The sequence below is a fragment of the Wolffia australiana genome, chromosome 15 (assembly GCF_029677425.1).
Source record: "Wolffia australiana isolate 7733 chromosome 15, ASM2967742v1".
Taxonomy (NCBI): Eukaryota; Viridiplantae; Streptophyta; class Magnoliopsida; order Alismatales; family Araceae; genus Wolffia; species Wolffia australiana.
Window position 1 is genome coordinate 11,506,152 of NC_135849.1, and position 21,994 is coordinate 11,528,145.

At 41.7% G+C, this 21,994-nt stretch overlaps 1 protein-coding gene across 6 annotated transcripts in view; it reads left to right on the forward strand.

Annotated features, from left to right (window-relative positions):
* Positions 1-21,994, forward strand: part of APC4 (Transducin/WD40 repeat-like superfamily protein) — a 38,769-nt gene that overhangs the window by 5,992 nt on the left and 10,783 nt on the right. For 2 of the 6 annotated variants that reach the window (XR_013583878.1, XM_078587135.1), the window contains exons 4-11: positions 2,247-2,330; positions 3,043-3,279; positions 3,659-3,739; positions 7,124-7,272; positions 13,466-13,626; positions 13,692-13,792; positions 13,854-13,928; positions 18,003-18,182. Coding sequence is in view for 5 of the 6 variants with exons in the window: in XM_078587135.1 (XP_078443261.1) it covers positions 2,247-2,330; positions 3,043-3,279; positions 3,659-3,739; positions 7,124-7,272; positions 13,466-13,626; positions 13,692-13,792; positions 13,854-13,928; positions 18,003-18,182 (1,068 nt within the window). In the remaining variant the exon portion in view is untranslated. Of the gene's footprint in view, positions 1-2,246; positions 2,331-3,015; positions 3,280-3,658; positions 3,740-7,123; positions 7,273-13,465; positions 13,627-13,691; positions 13,793-13,853; positions 13,929-18,002; positions 18,183-21,994 lie in introns of those variants that run through there. The other 4 variants (XM_078587136.1, XM_078587138.1, XM_078587139.1 and 1 more) reach the window with 4 other exon arrangements.

Here is a 21,994-nt window from a genome sequence, read left to right on the forward strand (position 1 = left end):
CGCATTCAAATGAAAGGAGCAGAGCATCGATTTTGAGCGGAGAATTGTTGCGTCGGCAAAGGCTGGGTAAAGCGGACTTCTGATGTGAGTAGCTGAGTGCAAGGCACGAGGTAGCACTACAGAAAACCATGGACTGAAAGGGGCAGCCGACTCTCGGGCAAATTGCAATGAAATGTGAGTCAGCAGGTCCGGCTGGCGAAAAAATGCACATGGAGGAACCTGCGATAAGAGTTATAGAGATCACACCAATAGTCAGACTGAAGCTGACGTAGGTCAGCAAAGAGGGAGAAGATTGTCCCCGAGAAATGAATCCAGTGGATCATTCACGGACTCCAAGAAACAAGTAGGTTTGTAGTAGTGGGAAGATATTTGGGGGAATGGGGAGCAATAGTGGCGTGTCTACAGGAAACCATGCTCAAAAGGTGAGTGGAATGCAGTGAGAAGAGGCTCTTTTGAGGGCTTTCCAGTGGTTAACGTGGGAGGCCAGTCTGGGGTTGTGGTGGTGGCATGGAACAAGGCAAGACTTCAAAAAATGGATGTGTGGACAGGTCAGTTTGCTGGCAGCAGTCAACCTGAAAAGTATGAATGATAATTTCGAGATGGTCATAGCCTCGGTCTATGGTCTAGAAAATGTCATGCAGAGAAGCAATCTATGGAGAGAGTTGGCTAATTTGCAAATCATGAATGCTGCATTATTAACAAAGTGGGGGCAAGGCTCATGCACACTGGGGAGGGCCTAGTCATCCAAATCCTGTGAGACAGATTTGGTCAGGGATTAAACTGGGATGAAAAAGCGGCCGAGGCCAAAGGGACATTGCCATTCTGGTAGGACCTAAAACAGATTTTCCCGCAAGTGCGAGACTTCTTCTCCGTACGTCTAGGAGACGGCTCCCTATTGCCCTTTAGGGGGATCAATGGTCGTTGGGTGGCCCTTTGCAGAAGGCATTCCCTCGGCTCTTTTCACTTGTCTGATGCCTCAATGCCACATTGGGGGAGTGCTGAGACAACACATTGAATCCAAGGGTAGTTGGTGTCCTGTCAGACCAGAGGGTGGCAGAACTCTTGGCCATGCAGCGAGCCTTGAATCAGTGCAGGCCAAGACCCGGAGAATAAGACGGATGGGTTTGGACCAGTGCTTCCTTTTTAGTTCGGAAGGCCTATGCAAGGATTTGTTAGAGAAATGAGGACCAACCGACTACTCAGGCATGTCAGGCCATTCTGCGCCTAAAGGTTCCGCTAAAGGTTAAGATTTTTGGATGGCTCTTTCTGCGCGAGAGACTGGTGACCCATGTCTTCCACAAAAGGCTGTATCCAGATGCATCGGCGGCTTGTACTTTATGCACAAAAGGCGATGAAGACTGCAACCATTTATTCTTTTGGTGCCCCTTCGCCCACTTGATTTGGGCCATCCAAGCGCAGCTGGTTGTGAATGTGACGTCGGTGGAGGTCGTCTGGAAGTTCATATGGAGAGGTGGCCCTAGGAAGAGGGAACATGGGGGCCGGGTGATGACAGTGTTCTGGGCAATACAGTTACACCGTAGTGAGGCGATATTTAGGGGGTGCAAGGTTTCCACGGACGGCCACGCCCACAAGGTCTAGGGCCTCATGGCATCATGGTTCCCTTGAGGTGTAATCAGATAGGGTTGACCATGTATGGGTAGAGCTCTATGGTTCTTCATGTGTATCTTTGGATGGTTACCACTTTGTCGGGCGAACCCCTTAAAATATCTCTCAAAAAGAAATCTTAAAAAAAAGATACTTCAGGTGGTTTCAAATAATATTAAACCTCTGCAACTCTGATACTTTGATTAAGGAAAAATACCCCAAGGTTCTATTGGGTTTAATTGATTGGTGAGCCAGCATAAGATGATTGAAGAGACGGTAAATAAGGGGAGCTCAGAGGGTTAAGAATTGTCAACAGTTTTTGAAAGGCTCACAAATCACCAATCTATTAAACCCAATAGAGCCTTGGGGTTTTTCCCCTTAATTGTTGGAGGTGTTTAATCTTTCTGTCATTTTATACATTTTGATTTATTTTTGATTATCATTGCTTCATTCTCACCACTATTGCTACATCATCTATATCCTGTTTGATTACTTTTGTGTTATTTTACATTTCCGGTGCACTGGATGTGAATTATCTATTATTGAGGTCTTAATGCTGGTGAATTAATTTCATTCCTTTCGAACATGTCTACCGTCTTGTTCTTTGACATTAGATTATCTTCTTCTGTGCTCAAATGCAGAATGGGAAACTATTGAGAAGCACGAGGTCCCACTGTGCACCAGTTGTTTGTCTAAACTGGGAAGAAGATGCTCAACCGTCAGTGGTATGGAACCTATTAATTTTGTCTCCAAGGCATTTTGTGTGGATGTTTTCCTCGCATAGTAATGATTTCCCTTTCTGCCAGGGAACAACTGGTCCTCTCCCTCACAACCACATCCTCGATTAGGTTTTTTTGGATGGAGAAAGCGAAATAACTCCAGAGATAACTCAAGAGATAGAAAACACAATTCAACTTAACTTCTCAGTTTATTACTACGTAGGACTCTAGTATTTGTATGATAAAGAAAAACTTCTGGAATCCATGACACCTTTAGAAATTTCTAGACCCTAAATCTTTCTAGAACCTCCTAGGCAAACATTCTAGAAACTACTTGAGATCGTCAGTCCCTTCAAGGAATCTAAAACCTTCCAGAAATCTCCAGAACGTGCAAGATTCAAGAATCTCAACACTTTTACCACTTCCTCCATTAATGAATGTCACTACCTAGCCTTAATCGTTGATTTTCTTATGTCCGAATAGGTTAATTCATTGAGCTTTGTCCTTAGGTCTTGCAAAGTGTTACATTTTTACTTTTAAATTTTGTCTTTTGATTGTAAAAGATCTTTAATATTATGTTCCCCTGTCTATCTCTTTAAGTTTTTACCGTGTCATGAGTTTTACTTCTGACAGACAATCAATCTTCCTGTATTCCATCATTGCGCATTGTCATTGGAATAATTTCTTGCAGTCCTTCATTTTTCTTGCTTGAATCCAGGAGGAAAGCAACGCCAATCCCTATGAAGATCGTACGTCACGCTTTTTTCCTCCTGCTCCAAGAAATCCTCAGATGCCTGGTCTGGGTTCTGGCGATGCAGGTCTCAGTGATGGCCTTGAAGATACCTTCGGGGAATTGTCTTGCAGTTTACACAATCGTCTCAACATTCTATGTAGTGGAGACAAGAGTGGAGATATCTGCTTTAGTATATTTGGAATTTTTCCTATAGGAAAAATTGTAAGCCGGTATCATCCTCTAGCATTTTTCACCGATGACTGTCTTGATCTGATGCTAATAAATTTGATGCATGCTTAGGGAATTTGCAAAATAAGGTGATCTGATGCTCCTTATTCCTTTGTTACTTCTCTTCTATGTTGTCATGCGGCTCTCCATGGGAGGCTTGCATCAGTATGTCGCATACTATGTAAGGTGCCAGGGCTTGTTTCAGTCATAATTCACCTTGGGCAAAACATATTATTGTCTGTCATGCTCCTCCATTATCAGATAACTATATCATTTTATGCATTTAATTCATTCAAAAATATCATTTTTTGCGTTTAACTTAGTTTAAATTATGATGATGCTTTGATGCTAAATGTAATGATTGTTATTTCAGAATATTCACAACATGGGTCCTGATATACTATCCATGAATGGGATCTCTGCCCCTCTACTTACAGATGTCTCTTTGCACAAGGTTTGTTTATTTTAGTCGACATTAATTTTTGCTAGAAGTTGGTGCCCTGAGCACCAAATCCCCTTCTACAATTTTTTCCATTTTATGGGTTCTTGTTTCTAATTGTCGCTTCTGCTTCAAACAATTCCATATGTTTATACTTCTATATTTTTTGTCCCAGGAATTCTCTTGCTTCCCGTTCTCCTCTTCATTCCAGAAACTCTCTTGCTTGACTCTCGCTTGACCTTGTTCATCTCTATCTGATTGAGTATCTGATGAAAAGAGTCCTAGCGATAACTCATATCTCTACTGGTGCGTCTTCAGAAAATCCTAAGGAGGCGGTGGACAGAGGAACAATCTTAATTTTCCATTGAAACGAATAAGGTTTCCCTACAGTGTTTTGAAGTGTTATGATGTGGGCCACTCTTATGGAGTGGTTCTTACTGGCCTTCTAAGAAGACCTTTATGCCTCATTAGGGAACTTATACAATTAGACAAAAATATAGGGTATGGAAATAAATGGAACAAAAAACATGAACATATTCTTTGCCCGATCTATATGGCATCATGCATTCCCTTTTCCTCCAATCTTTACTCTGCTTCTGGACTTGAACATGCAACCTTGAAACGCACGATAGCCCGTTGTAGATCAATGGTTGACTACTGAGCCTCCGTTTTCTGCATCGGTGTATATCTCCAAATGAATTCCTCCACCTCGGCTGAAGAAAAGTCTAGAATCCACATTCCCTTTCAGCTATGAAGGAACCTTAAACACTGCTTGCCCATTTGTCTCTTGGGACTGTGCATATACTGATTTAGATGCCAAACAGTGAATGCAATGTCATGCCGTGTATTGTTCAGGTTGATAAGTCCCCTGTTTGCCTCTAATATTGTTCTTGGTGTACTGAAGTATCTTCTCCACGGACAGCCAATTTGGTATTGGGGTTGATTGCTAATGATGATTGTTTGGATTTGATTATCTTTTCCTCCCTCAGCAGGTTAAGGATATACTTATGTTGAGAATTGAAGATATCGCCCTTTGAATATGCAACTTCTACGCCTAGAAAGAATTTCAGTCTTCCCAGGGACTTGATCTCTAATGTCTGAGACATTATGACGCATAATTAGTCACTCTTACATACATCGTCGCCAGTAATAATAATGCCTCCTACATACGCAATTATTATGGAAACTTTCCCAGCCTCCAAATTCTATATAAGCAACAGATGATGAGCATATTTTTCATGATATTCTATGGTTCTCTTTCTGTGAGAAAAAAGCTTGCCAAACCAAGCAGGTGGTGACTGCTTGAGGCCTGCTTCAACCTTCATACTTAGTTTCCAGATTCATCCTGCTTGAGGCTATACAAACAGGATGGGAGGCTAATAATCTCCAATGTACCATTCTTCATCAATGCATCCATTTCTTAATCCATAACCTCTAAGTCTCATCATTTATTATTTAGTGCCATGAATTTGGTATTGTCCCAAAGTTTAGTGCCATAAAAAAGGACCAATACTTTGGGGAAATACTTTGATATGTACTGAAATTTGACATGGGATCCCTTCTGTATACGCAAAGAGGGCTTGTGATTTCAAAGGGAAATGATAAATAAAGATAACTTATGATTTTTAGCAAACTGGCAAGTATTACATAAAACGTTTGGGGGTTCACTTAAATTGACAAGTTGAGAGAACATCTTTCCCAGCACTTCCGCAGAAGGATCACCGAGATGAGAATGCCGCATTTTTAATTACTCCAGATGTTGCTTGTGACGTTCTTCCTGCACTGCCTCCACATTCGAGCCAGCACTGTTCTAATAGAAAGCACCCATCAAATGTCAAGTTTAAAAAGCAATAAATATCCCTGAACAGTTTTTGGGAAGATATAAGCTGTGTTTTCAGGTCAGTAGAGTGTAAGACATTTAAAAAAATCCTAGTTATTTAAATTTAACAAGGCCACTTCCAATAACTGGTAAGACTTCCCATCCTGCAGGTAGTACCCGTCTGTCTGATATGCATGTTATTTAAGTGTGGAGTTTTGAATGGGAAGGGTCATGTGACCCGTTTTCCTTGCGTCCAATACCCAATCATGATATAACTGAGATGTTGAGTTTAAAAAGAAAATCATATATGCGAGATGTAGAGGGAGACTACTTACCTGATGATCCCATTGAAGTGGAGGATTAACTAATTATATTTCCTTCAGAGTGATTGGTTCATCCTCACGGCGTTGACCGGATTATAACAGTGTCCACTGCTTGAGTGGTCCTTACTGGACCTTCTAAGAAGACATTTTGCATGTGAGCCTCATAATGGCTATGATATAAATAGATAACAAATATAATGCAAGTAAAAAAAAATAATACACTTGTCGACTCACAATTCAGATGGCTAATATTTCTTTCCAAGATTCAATTACAACCAAAACATATTGTGATCCTTTCACTCCCCGTTGTAGGTTCCTAAACTGTTAACACCTTTCTTTCAAAAAAAAGTGCATGACACCATTGGTAGAAGCTTCCCGTATAATTGAGAAAGACTTTTGAATTTATTTGATTGGTTCTTTTCTGCCTGAGCAATTATTGAGCTTTTGGCCTATTCTGAGCACTAGCTTGTGGTTAAGTTTAATTTTGGGAAATTTTTGGGGGGTAGATGATTTTGGCTTTGGTTTAGGAATGCTTCAAGTCTACATGCTTTTGGACACATATCACATATTTTGTGACATTTTCTATCTTATTAATTGATCTGTAAAAAATAGAGGTAGGATCTTCCTGGTCTTGTTATTGTCAGCCTTAACCCATAGTCGGTTGACTCTTCTCTGGGTGGTTGAGATGTACCGAAAAGCGATCATCATGTTATTTCTTGGTGGTTGAGATGTACCTAAAAGCGATCATCATGTTATTTCTTGGCGGTTGAGATTGCTGAGAAGGGACTGAACTTCAATCAAATATGTTTAATACGTCTTATTCAGAAGTTTACTATTCTGACCTTTTCTACTTAATGGATTTAGTGAAATTGCCCAGTTGTTTTCGAGGAACAGATGATAATGATAGGTTTAACATGGGATAATGATAAAAAATTATAGAGTCGAGTGTCAAAGGTGGAAGGCGAACACCAGAGGAGACAATTAGGCTGAGAAAGGAGATGAAAGCATGAGAGGAAAGGAAAGTTCTAATCTGGGCTTTGAAGTCCTCAGTATTTGTACCAAAGCCGGACAGGGGCAAAGTGTGAAATAAAGGAAATGACAAAAGAAGAGTAAAATACATCTGACAACAAAATTATCTTGTTTACATATCTTTGTTCCTGTTATGTAAGTTGATTTCTGGATTCTAGTTTTGTGTCTTGTTATTTTGGGCCCCATACCTGAACCTATATGGACATTAACATGATTGTTGTCTTAAAGTTGTCCCTTTCCAGGAACCTCTGTCAATTGACTGTTTTGGCTCTGGGCCATTTGCCAAAAGACAGGAGTAATGATTATGTTAAGCAGAAAAAGGATTGTAATTTTGGAATGCACTTTCTTCGTTTTGATACCTCAATTTTTCATATGAGGTAGGAGTTTCTTGGCTTTGACTCAAACAACTTGTTTTGTTCTATTTTTATTTTTCTATGTCTGTTATGTCTTTAGATTGTAAACATGGCCCTCATACATAAGAGGCCCACATATCTGCTGGTGCACCTGACCCTTTTAGTCAGGCACGTGGTCCGAACCCATCTTGTTTTTCCCTGGTTAAACCAGTGAAATTATACCACTTAATATATTATGGAATTAAAAACCAACTTGTTTGATAATCTTTTATTATCTCTGCTCTGAAATGACACATCATTGCCTCCTTTCAGTACTCATTTTTAAAGTTTATTTTGTTCTGAGTACTTATCAATTGTGAGGATACTGTCAGCCAACTGCATTGTACTGATTTCTTATCGGGTCACTTACTCTATCGGATCCAGTCAAATGGGTCTTCCCATTAGCCTGTCTATGTAATACTGATCTCTGGTATTAAAACCTGGGGTCTTTGTTAAATGAAATAAGTTGCTCCTTTTCATGTTTAGGGTTTCTTCTTGTCCCTTCCTGTTCTGAACTCTCATGGTATCAGAGCAAGATGGAGCTTAACCTACAAGGAGGGAGAGGAAGAAACCCATAGCTGTGATTGCCAGTGGCTGTCGCAGCAAACGTGAAACAGTCCGTTCCTTATATCTGCAGTGGTTTGGTGAGCGTGAAGCAGCATCAGTCCATGTTTCCTACCGTACGAATGTACAACTTATTGAGCTGTTGCTCACAAGTAGCATCTGGGCATCTATTGGACCAGATAGAAGTCCATCAATAAGGAGCGTCATTTGTCTCCTACTTGGTCGGACAGGGGAACAACCGTGAAGGAAACTTCTCACAAACAGATGGATGAGGTATTGAAAACGGTTCTTCAATCTGTGCAGCACTGGTACATCAAGGCATTCCTGAGGCAATGAAGTATTCTGGATTCAATCTCCTACACTGTAGTAAGTATGTGGAGCTTATTCTTGAAGGATGGAGGCTGAACCATTATCCCACAAAAGAGGTGATGCCATTGGATCTGAAATATGATAAGTGGAAGGCAGATGCTCCTGTAGTCTGAGATGAGATTTAATCCCAAAGTATCTCCTCGTTGACACCACAAAAAAGGTTTGGGAACAAATGCACAAAAGCTGCTTGAAGAAGACAAATTGCTGGCGTATTTATGAGTTGATTATCAAGGCAGCACGACTTCAGCTGGGTGATAAAACCATTCAACAATGTGTGAGTGAACTTGAGTCTCTATGGAGTCAAATTGACCACTACAGACCTATCCTTGGCACAACCTGCACATGTCAATAATATTGTATGCAAGATCGTCTCTATAAGTTTCTCATTGGGCTCAATGCTGAGTATGATTCTCTGTGGAGCCATATCCTTAATCGGGAGAGTTCCAAGTATAGAGGAGGCTATTCAGATCATCCTTGAAGAAGAAAGTCCTGTACATGGTACAACAAACGCAGGGGGAAATGCTGTAACAGTGGAGGCGAGCACTGCTCTGGTAACCAAAGCGAAGAATGTATGGACACCCAAGACCCATTCAAGTGAGATGAACAACCAAAAAATGCAGAAGTCCACGTCTACGTGGCAGGAGAGGGAACCAGTTGCATATTCCCACGTCAAAGCCAAGCACATGTCACAAATGCACAGGAGTCATTCGGCAATGAGTCGACCACAAATGCAGCTAATGGACCCCAAATCTGGCTTACTGATTATGTGATACGCGTTATTTCAAGACTTACCGAAGACAGAAGCTCAGATCTGGTCAATGGAGGGTTGACCAGACCCAGTGATTTGGGCGGGAAAAGACATTCCTCGGACGCATATAAAATAAAGCTGGAATAGCAAATAGAGGTAACTGTTTTCTTTCTTGATCTTGAAGTTTCTTACCCGGACAAGAAGGATGGAGCTGGCGATCGGCTAGAGGAGCTAGGCGATCGACTTCGCAACGGAAATTCGAGGGAGGAGTCCACCCAAGGCAGGGGGAACGCCAAGGTCTTGAAGGAGCTCTGAGACAAGAGCTGTCGTGATCACTCCAAGGAGTTGTCATGTTTCTTATCAAGGATATCGATATACGTCTATAAGAGTGGATATTATGGACAATTTGAATTTCAATTTCCTTCTTGATACATTGCTAGTATCATTATGTCCACTTGAAGGAAGAGCTGGATAAGTTGAAGAACTTGGTCAACAAACCAAGCACATCCATGTCATGCATTGGTGAGTATACTGCTTCCTTCAACATATTCCATGTACACAAAATGTCAGAGTGGATTGTTGATTCTGGAGCAACTGATCATATGACTCCATTCTTATCTATATTCGTTGATTACTCCATTTCTCCTGGGGGCAGAAGTGTGATGACTGCAGGGGGAGAAATACTCCCAGTTGCAGGCATTGGTACAACAAATATCATAGGCATGGGTCTTCTTAAACGTGTTCTTCATGTACCTTAATTGAAAGCTCAATTGATTTCTCCTCAGAAGTTGGTACAAGATGCATGCCTTTCACTGACACTGGACTCCACTGGTTGTTTTGTGTATGATATGAAGTTGAAACAAAGGATTGGAGCGATTGAAGAACACCATGGACTGCTGAATATTGATGATAGAGCGACTACTGCACTGATGGTGGGTGGAGAGCAAGTTGAAGTAGCCAGTCTTTCCTTTGTAGAACAAGTCAAACTATTTCATCCTCGTATGGGTCATCCTTCGTTTGAACTATTAGGGAAAATATTCCCGGTCTTGAATCACAATTTGGACTTGTCTAAATTGGTGTGTGATGCTTGCCAATATGCCAAACATAAATGCTCTTCGTTCAAAGGGAAAGGTGAGAGAAGTAAGACTCCATTTGATCTGACACACAGTGACGTATGTGCACTGTGTGCTACCTCATCTTTAAATGGAGCACGGTGGTTTATAATTCTAGTCGATGACTGCACCAGGATGACATGGGTATATCTCCTCAAGAATAAGTCAGAGGTAACTGAGGTCATCAAACATTTCCTTTCACTGTTGAAGACCCAGTTGGGTGCTCAAGTGAGGAAGTTGAGATCAGACAATGCTAAAGATTGTTTCAACAGCACGTTAATGACTTACTTCCAAATGCAGGGCATTATTCACGTGTTTTCATGCATCAATACCCCACACCAAAATGGTGTTGCTGAAGGGAAGATTGGCCATGTTGTGGACACCGTAGTGTTCTTCTCCTTCATCAAGATGTGTCTAAGTATCTCTGGGGTGAAGCACTATCGACAGCGGTGCACTTGATCAACCGGCTCCCATTTAAAATCCTTAGATATGAGATTCCGTTGAATCCTGTATTGCAGCACCATCCTGATGCCCATTTGAAAACTGGTCTGAAACCCAGGACATTTGGATGTACAGTATTTATGCATGTGCACAACCCCAGGGAGAAGCTCAATCCTAGAGCCATTAAGTGTGTGTTTGTAGGCTACACGCCAACCCAACAAGGGTTTAAATGTTATCACCTGCTGTCCAGGAAATTTTTTTATCTCCTATGATGGCACATTCAATGAATCAGAAAAGTATTTCTCCAAGGCTGTACATGCATGTGGAACTCAAAGTGGGCAAAGCATGGGACCCATTAGCCTATCTTCCTTACCTTTGAGGTTGGAACCTACAGATGTTGGGAACATTATAACAGTACCAAGAAGTGAAGACACACCTCGGGTTGAATTTGATGAATCTGATGACAGAGCTGAACCATCAAACCAAATTGTTCCGCAGAACCACTCAGAGGAAAGGGCTGACCGATTGGAGTACCGATCTGATCCGGAGATCCAGAATGAAGACCCTGGCTGGCTCATTGCACTATGGAAAGGAAAAAGGGCATGTACTCCATTGCCTCGATATCCACTTTCTCATCGTGTCCAGTATGATCATCTCTCTACTGACTATTGAGCATTTATCGCGGGAATTGAATCTTCATCCTCTACTAAGACTGCCAAGGAAGCTCTAAATGATCCTAATTGGAAAAATGCTATGGATACAGAAATGGACGCCCTAATAAAGAATGATGCTTGGGCGATTGTGTTCGTGCTTGAGGGAAAAGAGGCTGTTGGCTGTAGATAGGTGCATACAGTCAAATATAATGCAGATGGTTCACTTGAATGGTACAAGGCCCAACTGGTAGCTAAGGGTTACTCACAGTCTTACGGCATTGACTGTGGAGAAAAATTTGCTCCGCTGGCCAACTTAACCTCTGTTCGAATCCTGCTATGTGTGGCAGCCAGTCAACACTGGAGGTTGCATCAATACAACGTCAAGAATGCATTTCTTCACGGTGACCTGGATGTAGAAATCTATATGCAGATTCTGCCTGGATGCGATATACTGGCAGCAAGAGGACATGTATGGCAGTTGAAGAGAACCTTGTATGGTTTGAAACAGTCCCCTCGGGCATGGTTTGGGAAGTTCTCTCATGCTACGAAAGAAATGGGCTATCGACCCAGCAATAGAGATCATACATTGTTTATCAAAATGAGTAACTCTGGGAAGATTGCTATTCTGCTGGTGTATTACAAGTCCTCACAAAGCAGGTCTGATTTTATTACTAAACAAATCAAATTAAAAATGGAATTATTGATATTTTATTTATTTATTATAATTACTGTTCATTATTGAATATTGTTATTAGTTAATTTTTTTAGATATTGGATATTGGGTAGACATAGATTTTTAGTAATTGCTTTTTAAGTTTAAAATACCTTTATAAATCTTGACATCTATCACTTTATAGTTATTAGATAGACATGACTTTTTTTAAAGGTACATACACACATATCGATACATATCCTTAATTAGGTACAAACCTCCATATGAACTTGTGCACATGCTTACATTTATGCAAGTCCACATACGAACGTACATATGTATACGCATACATCCATAAATGCATGTATACATACATACATGCATCATGTGAATTTTGAACATATTATAAAGCATTCATTGTTGCATATTTCAAATAAAAAAATTAAAAATACATGACAACTAAATTGACAAACAGTACCCTCAGATGCGGATGGTTACGGCTGTAAGCTATACAGCGAGAGAAAAAAAGAGAGAATGAACCCAGGTAAAAACTGGTTCTGCAGAAAAAGTTGTTAAACGGTGGCAGAAATGTGTGTATGCTGAGCTTGCCCGTCTACTTCATCCTCACCTGATGAGTTCTCCAGCAATGTCCCTTTAATTCTGGAACAAGGAAGGTTTAGATGAGAACCAGAGAGTTGCAGATGACAACTTTCTGGTCAGTGCAGAAAATTGTTGGGAACTGCACAAATGCACTGCATGAATGCCTGTGGGTTGCGCATGTGTGGTTTGAAAATTCACATCAGTGGCCTTGACGCTTTGGTTAGGTTTGGTTACAATCACGTTGAGTTGGAGGCAGAGGAAGACTTGGCATTTAGGTGAGTTGCTGTAATAAATTGAAGGAAAAGATGAGATAGTGGACTGCAGAGAGAATTGAGAATGTGGAGAAGAGACAGAGAAATTGGGGCAAAATGAACTGATCTTTATTACTGAACAGATGCCCCTTTTATACAAATTTTCACAGAGAGAGAGAGAGGTTAATGCTTTTGTCCAACGGTCAAAAACTGATCGTTGAAAAAAGCTGCAGAAGAGATCCCTTTTTCAAAAAGGACTTCCAACAGCTATATTTATAGCTGTTGGAGGCTGGGCCTGATATAAATCAGGCCCAGCATATATTAGGTCCTTAATGGACCTAATATATTCCCTAAATGGGCCCCTCACTATTGGGCCCTTAATGGGTCCTTAGTGGGCCGTTAATGGGCCCTTATTGGGCCTTTATTTAAATCCATTTTAGGTTAGTTTTTCCATTAGATCCCTAGGATTAGTCTATTACACGTACATGGCCTCAGGCCCATAAGTTAGTAAAATTAGCCCTAACTGGGCCGTGATGATCTAACAGGTGCCATTGGACTTGATTTATTATTTAATGGGTTCAGAAACATACTGTATAGGTTTTGGTGAGGAAGGTGTATTCTTCTTAACATAGAATTTACAATAGATTCCATCGACTGATAATGCATTAATTAGTTAATTTATTATTTTCTTTATCTTATGTCAAATCGTGTATCTTTATTTTTTGCAGGAGTTATTCTCCTTGTTCCTAATATACGATAGAATAATCTTGTATTACTATCTTTCACAGAAGAAATGAGCTATATCAGGTGGCGCTTCATGCATCTAGTATTGAGGACTTAATTGGTGTCGTCCGTGTCTCCTTGGCAGTGATGAACAAACAATGGTCTGATGCGATGAGCACATTCCATGAAAAGCTTAACTCCTTATCTTCTTTGATCGTTGACCATGGTAATTTTAGTTAATACCACATTCCTACCACCAAGTTCTGGTTTTGATAGCATTGCTGCTTGTAGGGCTTGACTCAAGCCCGGATGAGGAGTTTCTGTCTCTCTTGCTTGGCGCTAGATCAAGTCCGCCGCTCCATCAATTTTTAGTCAATTCTCTTGGTGAAGTGGTATAACAAAGTAATAACAGAAAATATTTTGTGACATTTAAGTTGACATTTTTTGCGACAGGGTCTGAAACGTATCACTAAAGCTGTTGATGGTGCTGCCAAGGATATTACTGTGATTATCCGTGAGCATCTTCAAGTATGTATGGCTTAAATAACCTTTTCCCTTGGTCTCACTTTTCAAGTTACTTCTGTGTGGAACCTATGGAGATTCATTTTTGAGACATAAAAACCTTTACAGGCCTTTATTGTTATTGCGTTTAGTTGTTCTTCATTTCAATCCTCATTGTTGAAAGCTTTAGCGAATACTTGAGGCAATGGGAAATGCCATAGGAGATGTGTTCTGCACTAGGAAAACCTGTGTTGGAGTATTCAAAATAATTGATTCAATGGGACATGTAGGTGCAATGATTAAAGAAATGCCATAGTGAGAAGCTGTGTTATGGCTTACAGAACAAAAATAAAACCTTGAGTCATATTATGGTCTGTGTAAGATCAAAATTTGTCGATCTTACAAGAATTGGTAGCAGTTGCATTTTCCCTTTTTTTCTCTCCGGTCATTATAATATATCATCTTTGGGTATTCACATCTCTTCAATCAAGTCCTGATGTTGTTTACTAGTTCAAACCTAATGGCCAAAACGAAGAAACCCTCAATCAATCCAGTCAAATGTTCATACTTTAGATTTTCACTGGATATTCATGCCTTATTTTTTCTGTTCTATGTGACTAAAGTTGTCCTGAGGAAGGCATGATTATATTTTTGGCGATTATTAGATAAAAACACCAGTGGAAAAGGCTGGAAACCAGGGAGACAATATGACAGAAATAGAATCCAGGGATGCAGAAGACATGCAGATAATAGCCACAGTAGCTCAGTCGAGGTGGAAGAAAACTTCCCAAATGCTGACATGAGATCACTACCAAGGACATTATCGGATTATACTCCCATCGTGTGGGCAACAAATGAGACCTTCAGGCCATCCGCATATTTAAGATAGATAAATCGGTGTTCCATGAAGTCAAATTCAAGGATGAGCATGGACTGCGCAACACAGAGCAAGATCGGACATAGAGATGCTGGCCAAGAGACTAAAAGGGCTGTGGTAACATTTGATGGGGTATCAGAAACGGGTTTGGGAAACCAGGAGGAAGAGGAAGCATGAAGCTCTACCCAGAGTAAAGCAACTGGATGAGTTGGAAGACATCAGAGCTCTAGAGGGAGAAGAGGCTCAAGAACACAGAGGATGTCAGGGGGTGGTGGCAGAGGAAGACAAGAAATTGGAGATGGACTGGAGAGAATGCTTGAGATAATTATGGCTTCGCCCAGGCAACAATAAGAACACATTGGATCACACACGGTAGGATAGGCCATTGCAGACCACTTCCGATCCTTCTCCAAAAAGGGGAATAGAACATGTGGAAGTGGTTTTGTAGGTGGGCAAAAATGGTGAGCCCTGAACATCTAGCAAAATTGATCCGTTCGTTTTCAGATGAAGAGGTCATGGCGGCAATCAAGGAGCTGAATGGGGAGGGAGCTCCATGTCCAGAAAGTATCCTAGCATTCTTTTATAGCGAGTGTTGGAATTTGATTGGACAGGATGTGATGGCCACGCTTGAAGAATTTAGACAAGCATGAGGGAATATAGAGAAGAACAATAGATCACGTCTATTCCTCCTGCCGAAATGTCAAAGGGGTGGACAAAATTTCAGGCCCATTTCAATGTCAAACCATATGATTATTGCCAAGGTGCTGGCATACAGGCTGAGGGCCAAGATAGGAGAGCTTGTTGGACCTGCTCATTCCAGGTAGACTCTTGGTGGACATCGCAGTAAAAGCAGGAGAAATACCAACATGGAAGAGGAATGGTACTGGAGGGTTTATATGGAAGGTCAATTTTACTAAGGTTTAGGATTCAATAGACTGGGAATTTTTGTGGATCTCTATGAAAAGGAGGGGTTTCCCTAAGGAATGGGCCATCTGGGTGAAGAGATGCATCGCAGCACACTTTTGCTAGGTGCTGATTAATGGACAACCAGAAGGAAGTCAAATCCAGCCACAACGAGGGGTGCGACAAGGATTCCCACTGGCACTGTTTTTGTTCGTCCTAGCAATGGAGCCACTTGCAGTATGTATTGATCAGGTGTGCTATCAAGGATTGTTGCAAGGCTATCAACTAAAATGGGATTCCTCTGCTCCAGTATGCTGGTGACACCTTCATCAAAGGTTGTTCAAGGGAAGCTTTCATAATATGTCTTTCATAATTGATCTGTTCACAGATTTTTCAAAACTACAAAACAATTGGAGCAAACCTGCCTTCATGTGTGACCCTCCATAAGAGGAGACACAGTGAGCAAAGATACTGAGAGCACTGATTGAGAGACTCCCAATGAGGTATTTGGGCCTACTACTGACGAAGGGAACGATGGCAAGAGCAGATTGACAACTAGTCATCAAGAAGGTGGAAAGACAACTGAAGGGGTAGCAAGCTAAGGTGTTATTGAGAGGTGGTTGATTAGTGTGGCTGCAATCAGTACTCTCATCCATTATGATATTCTACCTATCAGTATTCAAGATGCCAGTGGGGTTGGGAAGAGATTAGAAGGCATGGTGACATTTTCTATGCAGAGGATCTGGGCTGGAACAAAGTTGGGGACTTTGAATGATGGCTTGGGACAAGTTATGTTGTCCCACCAAAGTGGGTGGTTTGGGGGTCCTACACATGCTGGGTATGAACACAGCATGATTCTCTAAATGGGTGTGGAAAATTATGAATCCACGGGACGATCTTGTCATCGAATTACTGTGAGTCATCTATGGCAGGGGACTGAATTGGGACAGAAAGGCAGATCTGTATCATGGTGCATTGCCATTCGGGCAAGGGCTTAAACAGATTTTTCCACGAGTACAAGGATTCTTTTTTGCCAAGCTAGACAAGGAAGCAACATATTAATACTGGAGGGATGCATGGTTGGCACAAGGCATCTTTAGTGAGTCGTTCCCTCGTCTGTATGTACTCTCACACAATCAAAATGCCCATGTTCGCAACTGTTGGAATGGAGCGTGGATCTTGATCATACCATATGCCTTATCCGGCCAGCGCTTGTCTGAACTGATGGACATGCAACAATACCTAATCAAGTTGAGAAAAAATGGCAGAGAGCAGGATAGTTGGGTATGGATAAATGTCCCCTTCTCAGTTCAGAAAGCCTATGCAAGGATCTGTGAGGGGTGAGAGGAAGACAGGTCGCTAATCCGGGTATGCAGATTCATATGACGACAAAAAGTCTCACTGAAGGTGAGGATCTTTTGTTGGCTGCTAGCACAAAGGAGAATAATAACAAGTATTTTGCAAAAGGCTATATCTGAATACATTGTCACCACGCCTACTATGCTCTAATGGGAAAGAAGACTGCAATCATTTCTTCTTTGAGTGCTTATTTGCTCGCACGATTTGGGCTAGCCGGGTATTATCAAGGGTGAAGTTGACATCTGAAGAGACTTTCTGGGCCTCAATCCAGGACTGCAGAGGCAGAGGAAATAAAGGTGGCCAAACATTGGCGGTGTTGTGGGCCATCTGGTTGCATCAAAATGAGGTGTTGTTCAGGGGAAGAACAACTTCTACAGATGGAGCCATGCATGAAGCAGAGAGATTAAAGGCAACATGGCTTCAACAGGTGACAGGAGGAGAGGGAAGGGTTTGAATACGATAGGATTGATGGTGAAGGGACTGTAAGGTCTTAATGGGGTGTTCACCAATTTATTGGGTGTTCAATGATAATGGTCGATATGGTACCACTAAATGAGCAACTTGGATGCACAACCACTAAATGAGCAACTTGGATGCACAACTCTTGTTGTTTAACCATTCTTCATGAAGTTGACAGTATTTTTTTCATGTACATTACTTTGGGAGATACGTAGCTGAATGGCTGGATAGGTTTTCAGGATATTTTGTTGTTTTTGGAAAGATTTGTGACAATATTTTTTAAAAATATAAATTATCTTCATTTAGTCCTGCTAAATATTCTCTCAGCAATGTGATTTTCTTCTCTTCTTTTTTGTCTTATCATAACTATTGTTTGTCGGATGTCCTCTTACTTGGCCAACTTGGATACTGGTTGAGTGCTTCTGTTGAATTCTTTTTATAATTTATTCCTTCCAACGATTTTCTTTGCCTATTTTATTATGGAACTCAATTATTGAGTGCAGCCTGCAGCTGAAGTCATTGGATTTCGAATTGGTGAGCTGCGAGGTCTTTCAAGATGGCGATCGCGTTATCACAATGTAGGGCTCGATGAGAAAGTCATCAACAATGCCGCAGAAAAGGCTGCATTGTTGCTTGTGCAAGTTGAACGCTTTCTGCGGGTTCTGGCAATTGTCACCCATGAGGTACATTTTATCTCTTCTTCTATATAATTCTTCTATAACGGTGAAAATCATAGTTACATTATCTCATAAAAATTGTATCACCCAATAGAAATTTATCTTCAAGCTTTCAAATGTGTCTCCAGGATGCAGTATTTCATAGATTTCTTGATTTTATTGCTTCATCACTTTGGAGTGCGTTTTTGATTGATCTTGCCATTATAATTTTTGTTTTGTTTTATGGAAGATACCCTTGGTTCAAGTGTAAATCATGAACCCATAGTGAAGTCTGACCCTGGATACTTTGCATTATATTAGATCTTCTCTTGCGGGACCTGTCTTTTATTGGTGTGAAAAAGTGTTCAATTGTAACATTTCATGTTTGCTAATTTCCACACTCGGATGGTGTCTATCAGATTAGTCTCCCCCTGGATCATCTTTGTTGAGGGATTTCTGGTCAGTCTTTTTTATAAAGTCTCAATATAAATCCCTATCAAGAAATGGTCTTTTTAAATGGTTTTTTAGAAAAGACTTAAAGGATGATCACCCAACGAGACTGTGACCACCCAGTTCAATTCTTATGGGCCCCTATTGGCCAACCTGAACATGTTCAAACTCTTTCCTCTCCTTCCACAGCCCAAGGAAACCAGACATGCAAGGGCTATTCTGTAACAAGGATTGCTACATCCAAGAATTCTGCCACCAGCTGATCTGACAGAGCATCGTCTACGATAAGGTTCCATGTTGAGCCCTGACATTCCCACACTGTGACAGTAGGGCCTTGTGCCAGCGCATATAAGCAAGGAAACGCCTCTCTTAAAGCGCCTCATGGCAACCATGCATCAACCAATACTGAAGCACTGAGCCATCTCCTAACTTGGCGGAGAAGAACTCATGTACTTGGGAGAAGATTTGTCTGTTCCCTGCCAAAATGGTGAAGACTCTCTGCACAGGGTTGCTCTCCTTTCCCAATTCAGGCCCCCAGCTTAACTGTCCACTGTATATGGATGGTGACTACATACCGAGGATTCATAATCCTTGCCACCCACTTTGTTAGCAATGCCATGTTCATACTTTGTACATGCAAGACCCCTAGTCCTCCCTACTTGGAAGGTCTGCAGATAATACCCCAAGCAACCATTTGTGAGTCTACTGCTTTGTTCCAGCTCAAAGCCTTTCCATGGGAAGCACCTCATCAGGCCATCCAGTCTCCTACCAATTTCCTCTGCCATCGTAAACACTGATTTAGGGAAAATGAGAATCACTGAAAGTACTGACTGTAGTAGCAGAAAACGCCTCCCTCTCGACAACACTTTGGTTTCACATCCTCCAAACAATGTTCTACTTTCACGGCAGCTGGCTGCCAATTTGTGTTTGTCATTCTCCCCCTCATCAGTGGCATGCCCAAATACTGCATAGGTTGCCTCATAATCAGTGATCCCAAGGCCTCTGCACACTGAATCTCCTCTTCTTGGGATGATCTACTTCCCAGAGAGGCTGACTTGGCACGATTGATTTGAAGACGTGAAAAATCTGCAAATAGGTCAAGTAGAATGGACAAGTTTCTCACCTCCTCCACCAAGCCTTCTATAAAGAAGGTGGTGTCATATGCGTATTGTTGAAATGGAATGCCATCAGGGTAGCTCATTCTCTGGCAGCCCCTCAAAAGTCTTATAGAAGGAAAAGGTAATGGAAAGAACAGTGGAAAGTGATATGAACCTGGATCTAGGTTCGTATCGGAAGGAGGGTAGAGGGCTAGGCGAGGTAGAAATTCCCGGGGTAGGAGAGGTGAAACTGGAAGATCCGAGAGGAGGCCGAGCAGAGGCTAGGGCATCCTCATAGTTGGCAACCTTGAACGAGCAATTCCATGAACTGGGTCTACTATTCTAGAGAAAGACCTCAGTTTTAATGAATGTAGAGTGTAAGAAAGTTTAGGTGGTACTCGTATCTTCTGCGTGTGGAAAAAATAACTGATACGCCCCCAATACGGACCTATCGGCGACGAGTCAAAGAGCCAAAGGATCCATCACCACTGGAAGCCACTAATGGACCGGGAGCGAGCCCATCGGAGGGGACGGCCCAAGCTGGAGGCGGGAGCGGGGATTAGGGCTCTCTCTCGCCCTCTCCTCGCTCTCTCTCTCTCTCTCGCGCTCCCCCTCGGCCTCTGTGGGGATCCCGTCTCTCTCTTTTTGGGTTGTTTATCCCGACGCCCCGGGCACCCTTATTTCCTCGTAGGGGAGGCTTGCCACTCCGGCAACTCCTTGCTTGTATTCACGGGAAAAGTGGGAAGGTGGGGGAAAACATTGACGGTGTTGCTACAATTTTTGTGAAGTCAAGTTTCTTTTCTCTCGTCCTCTTCTCTCCGGCTGAGTCGGGTCTACCAATAACATAGTTCCATTGGATGTTCAAGTGAAGTAAAATTAACACATTTGGTCACTTCCAGAATAGGTTCATAGCAGATTTCGTTCATGTAGATAAATATCTCATAATGATACAGTCCTGGATCGTATCAGGCAAACTGTGTAACTAACGAATTTAAAGCCAGCTGCTTTTTTACTAGAATCTTAGCTTTCCTGGTTTACTATAATATATTTTGCCAAAGTTCCTAGAACTTTCTGTGGTTATCTAACAACCCACCCCTCTATGGTTAGAAGTAAAGCCTTCCTGATTTGGCCTCAACATATACATTTTACAAATTTTTTGTGCTTATTTTCTAACATGAATTTTTTGGACTTGAATCACAGTCTCTATTGGCCTAGAATATCAATTTTCAAAATTTCCATGATTTTTTGGAATCCTTATCGAATATGTTGTTATTTGTGACTAGACTCATAGCCTTTCTGGTATGACTATGTATTATCAATGTGGCCGATTCTTTTCTTTAATAAAAAGGGGGGAAAGGTCACCCAAGATCGGTGATCCTCCCAACATGATTAATTAGTAGAAAATTATAAAGACACACTTGACCCAAGGGGTTCCCACAACCTTCATTCATCTCCCTCTAAACCAAAAAGATATTGAGCTTTCCACTGACCAGCGATGCCATCTGTCCTTTGAAAACACCCTCATTGCTGTGTTGCCATATTGCCCAAGGCACAAAACAGCAGTCCCTGCTCCTAACGGCCCCTGGATACCCTGTCCCATGGAACATCCCAGAAGGCCTCCTTTAAGGAGACATCCTCCCGTCATAAACTCGACGGCCCAAACTGCTTGACCAAACAGGCATTCTAAGTAAAGATGGTTGCGGTCTTCTTGAACCCCATGCACATTGCACACACTGCCAGGACTCCTGGTAGCCATCTCCTCTTGGAGGCTGGCATCACTTATCTTCTTAAAAGGAGCAGCCACCCAAACAACCACGCGTTTAGGGGGGTCTTCTGTTGCATATAACTCGGCATGCATTGATCATCAATGGTTCCTCCTTTGTTTTTCTCCGTCTGATTAGTGCATATGCACCCCCTGATGGGAAAAGGTATACTAGACCACTTCCACCTGTCTTGCGCCCCGGTAGCAGGTCGAAGGTTGTCTAGGGACTTCTGCAACATCTGATAATCATGCTCCCTTTATGTGGACAAGTTGCAGACCAACAATTGATTCTACTTGTCATTCCAACTGTCACGTACCATGGTCCTAGGAATCCTCGCTAGGGAAAATAGCCGTGGGAACTCTGTACATAAGGGGGTCTGAGTTGACCAATCATCCTGCCAATAGTGGAAAGTGGATCTGTTGCCTAGCTTGGCAGCAAAAAATCCTTGGATTTGAGAAGATGCTTGCCTCAGGCTGTCTATTCTTAGTTCGTTAGGGAAATACAATTTTAAATTTGTTATGATTTTTCT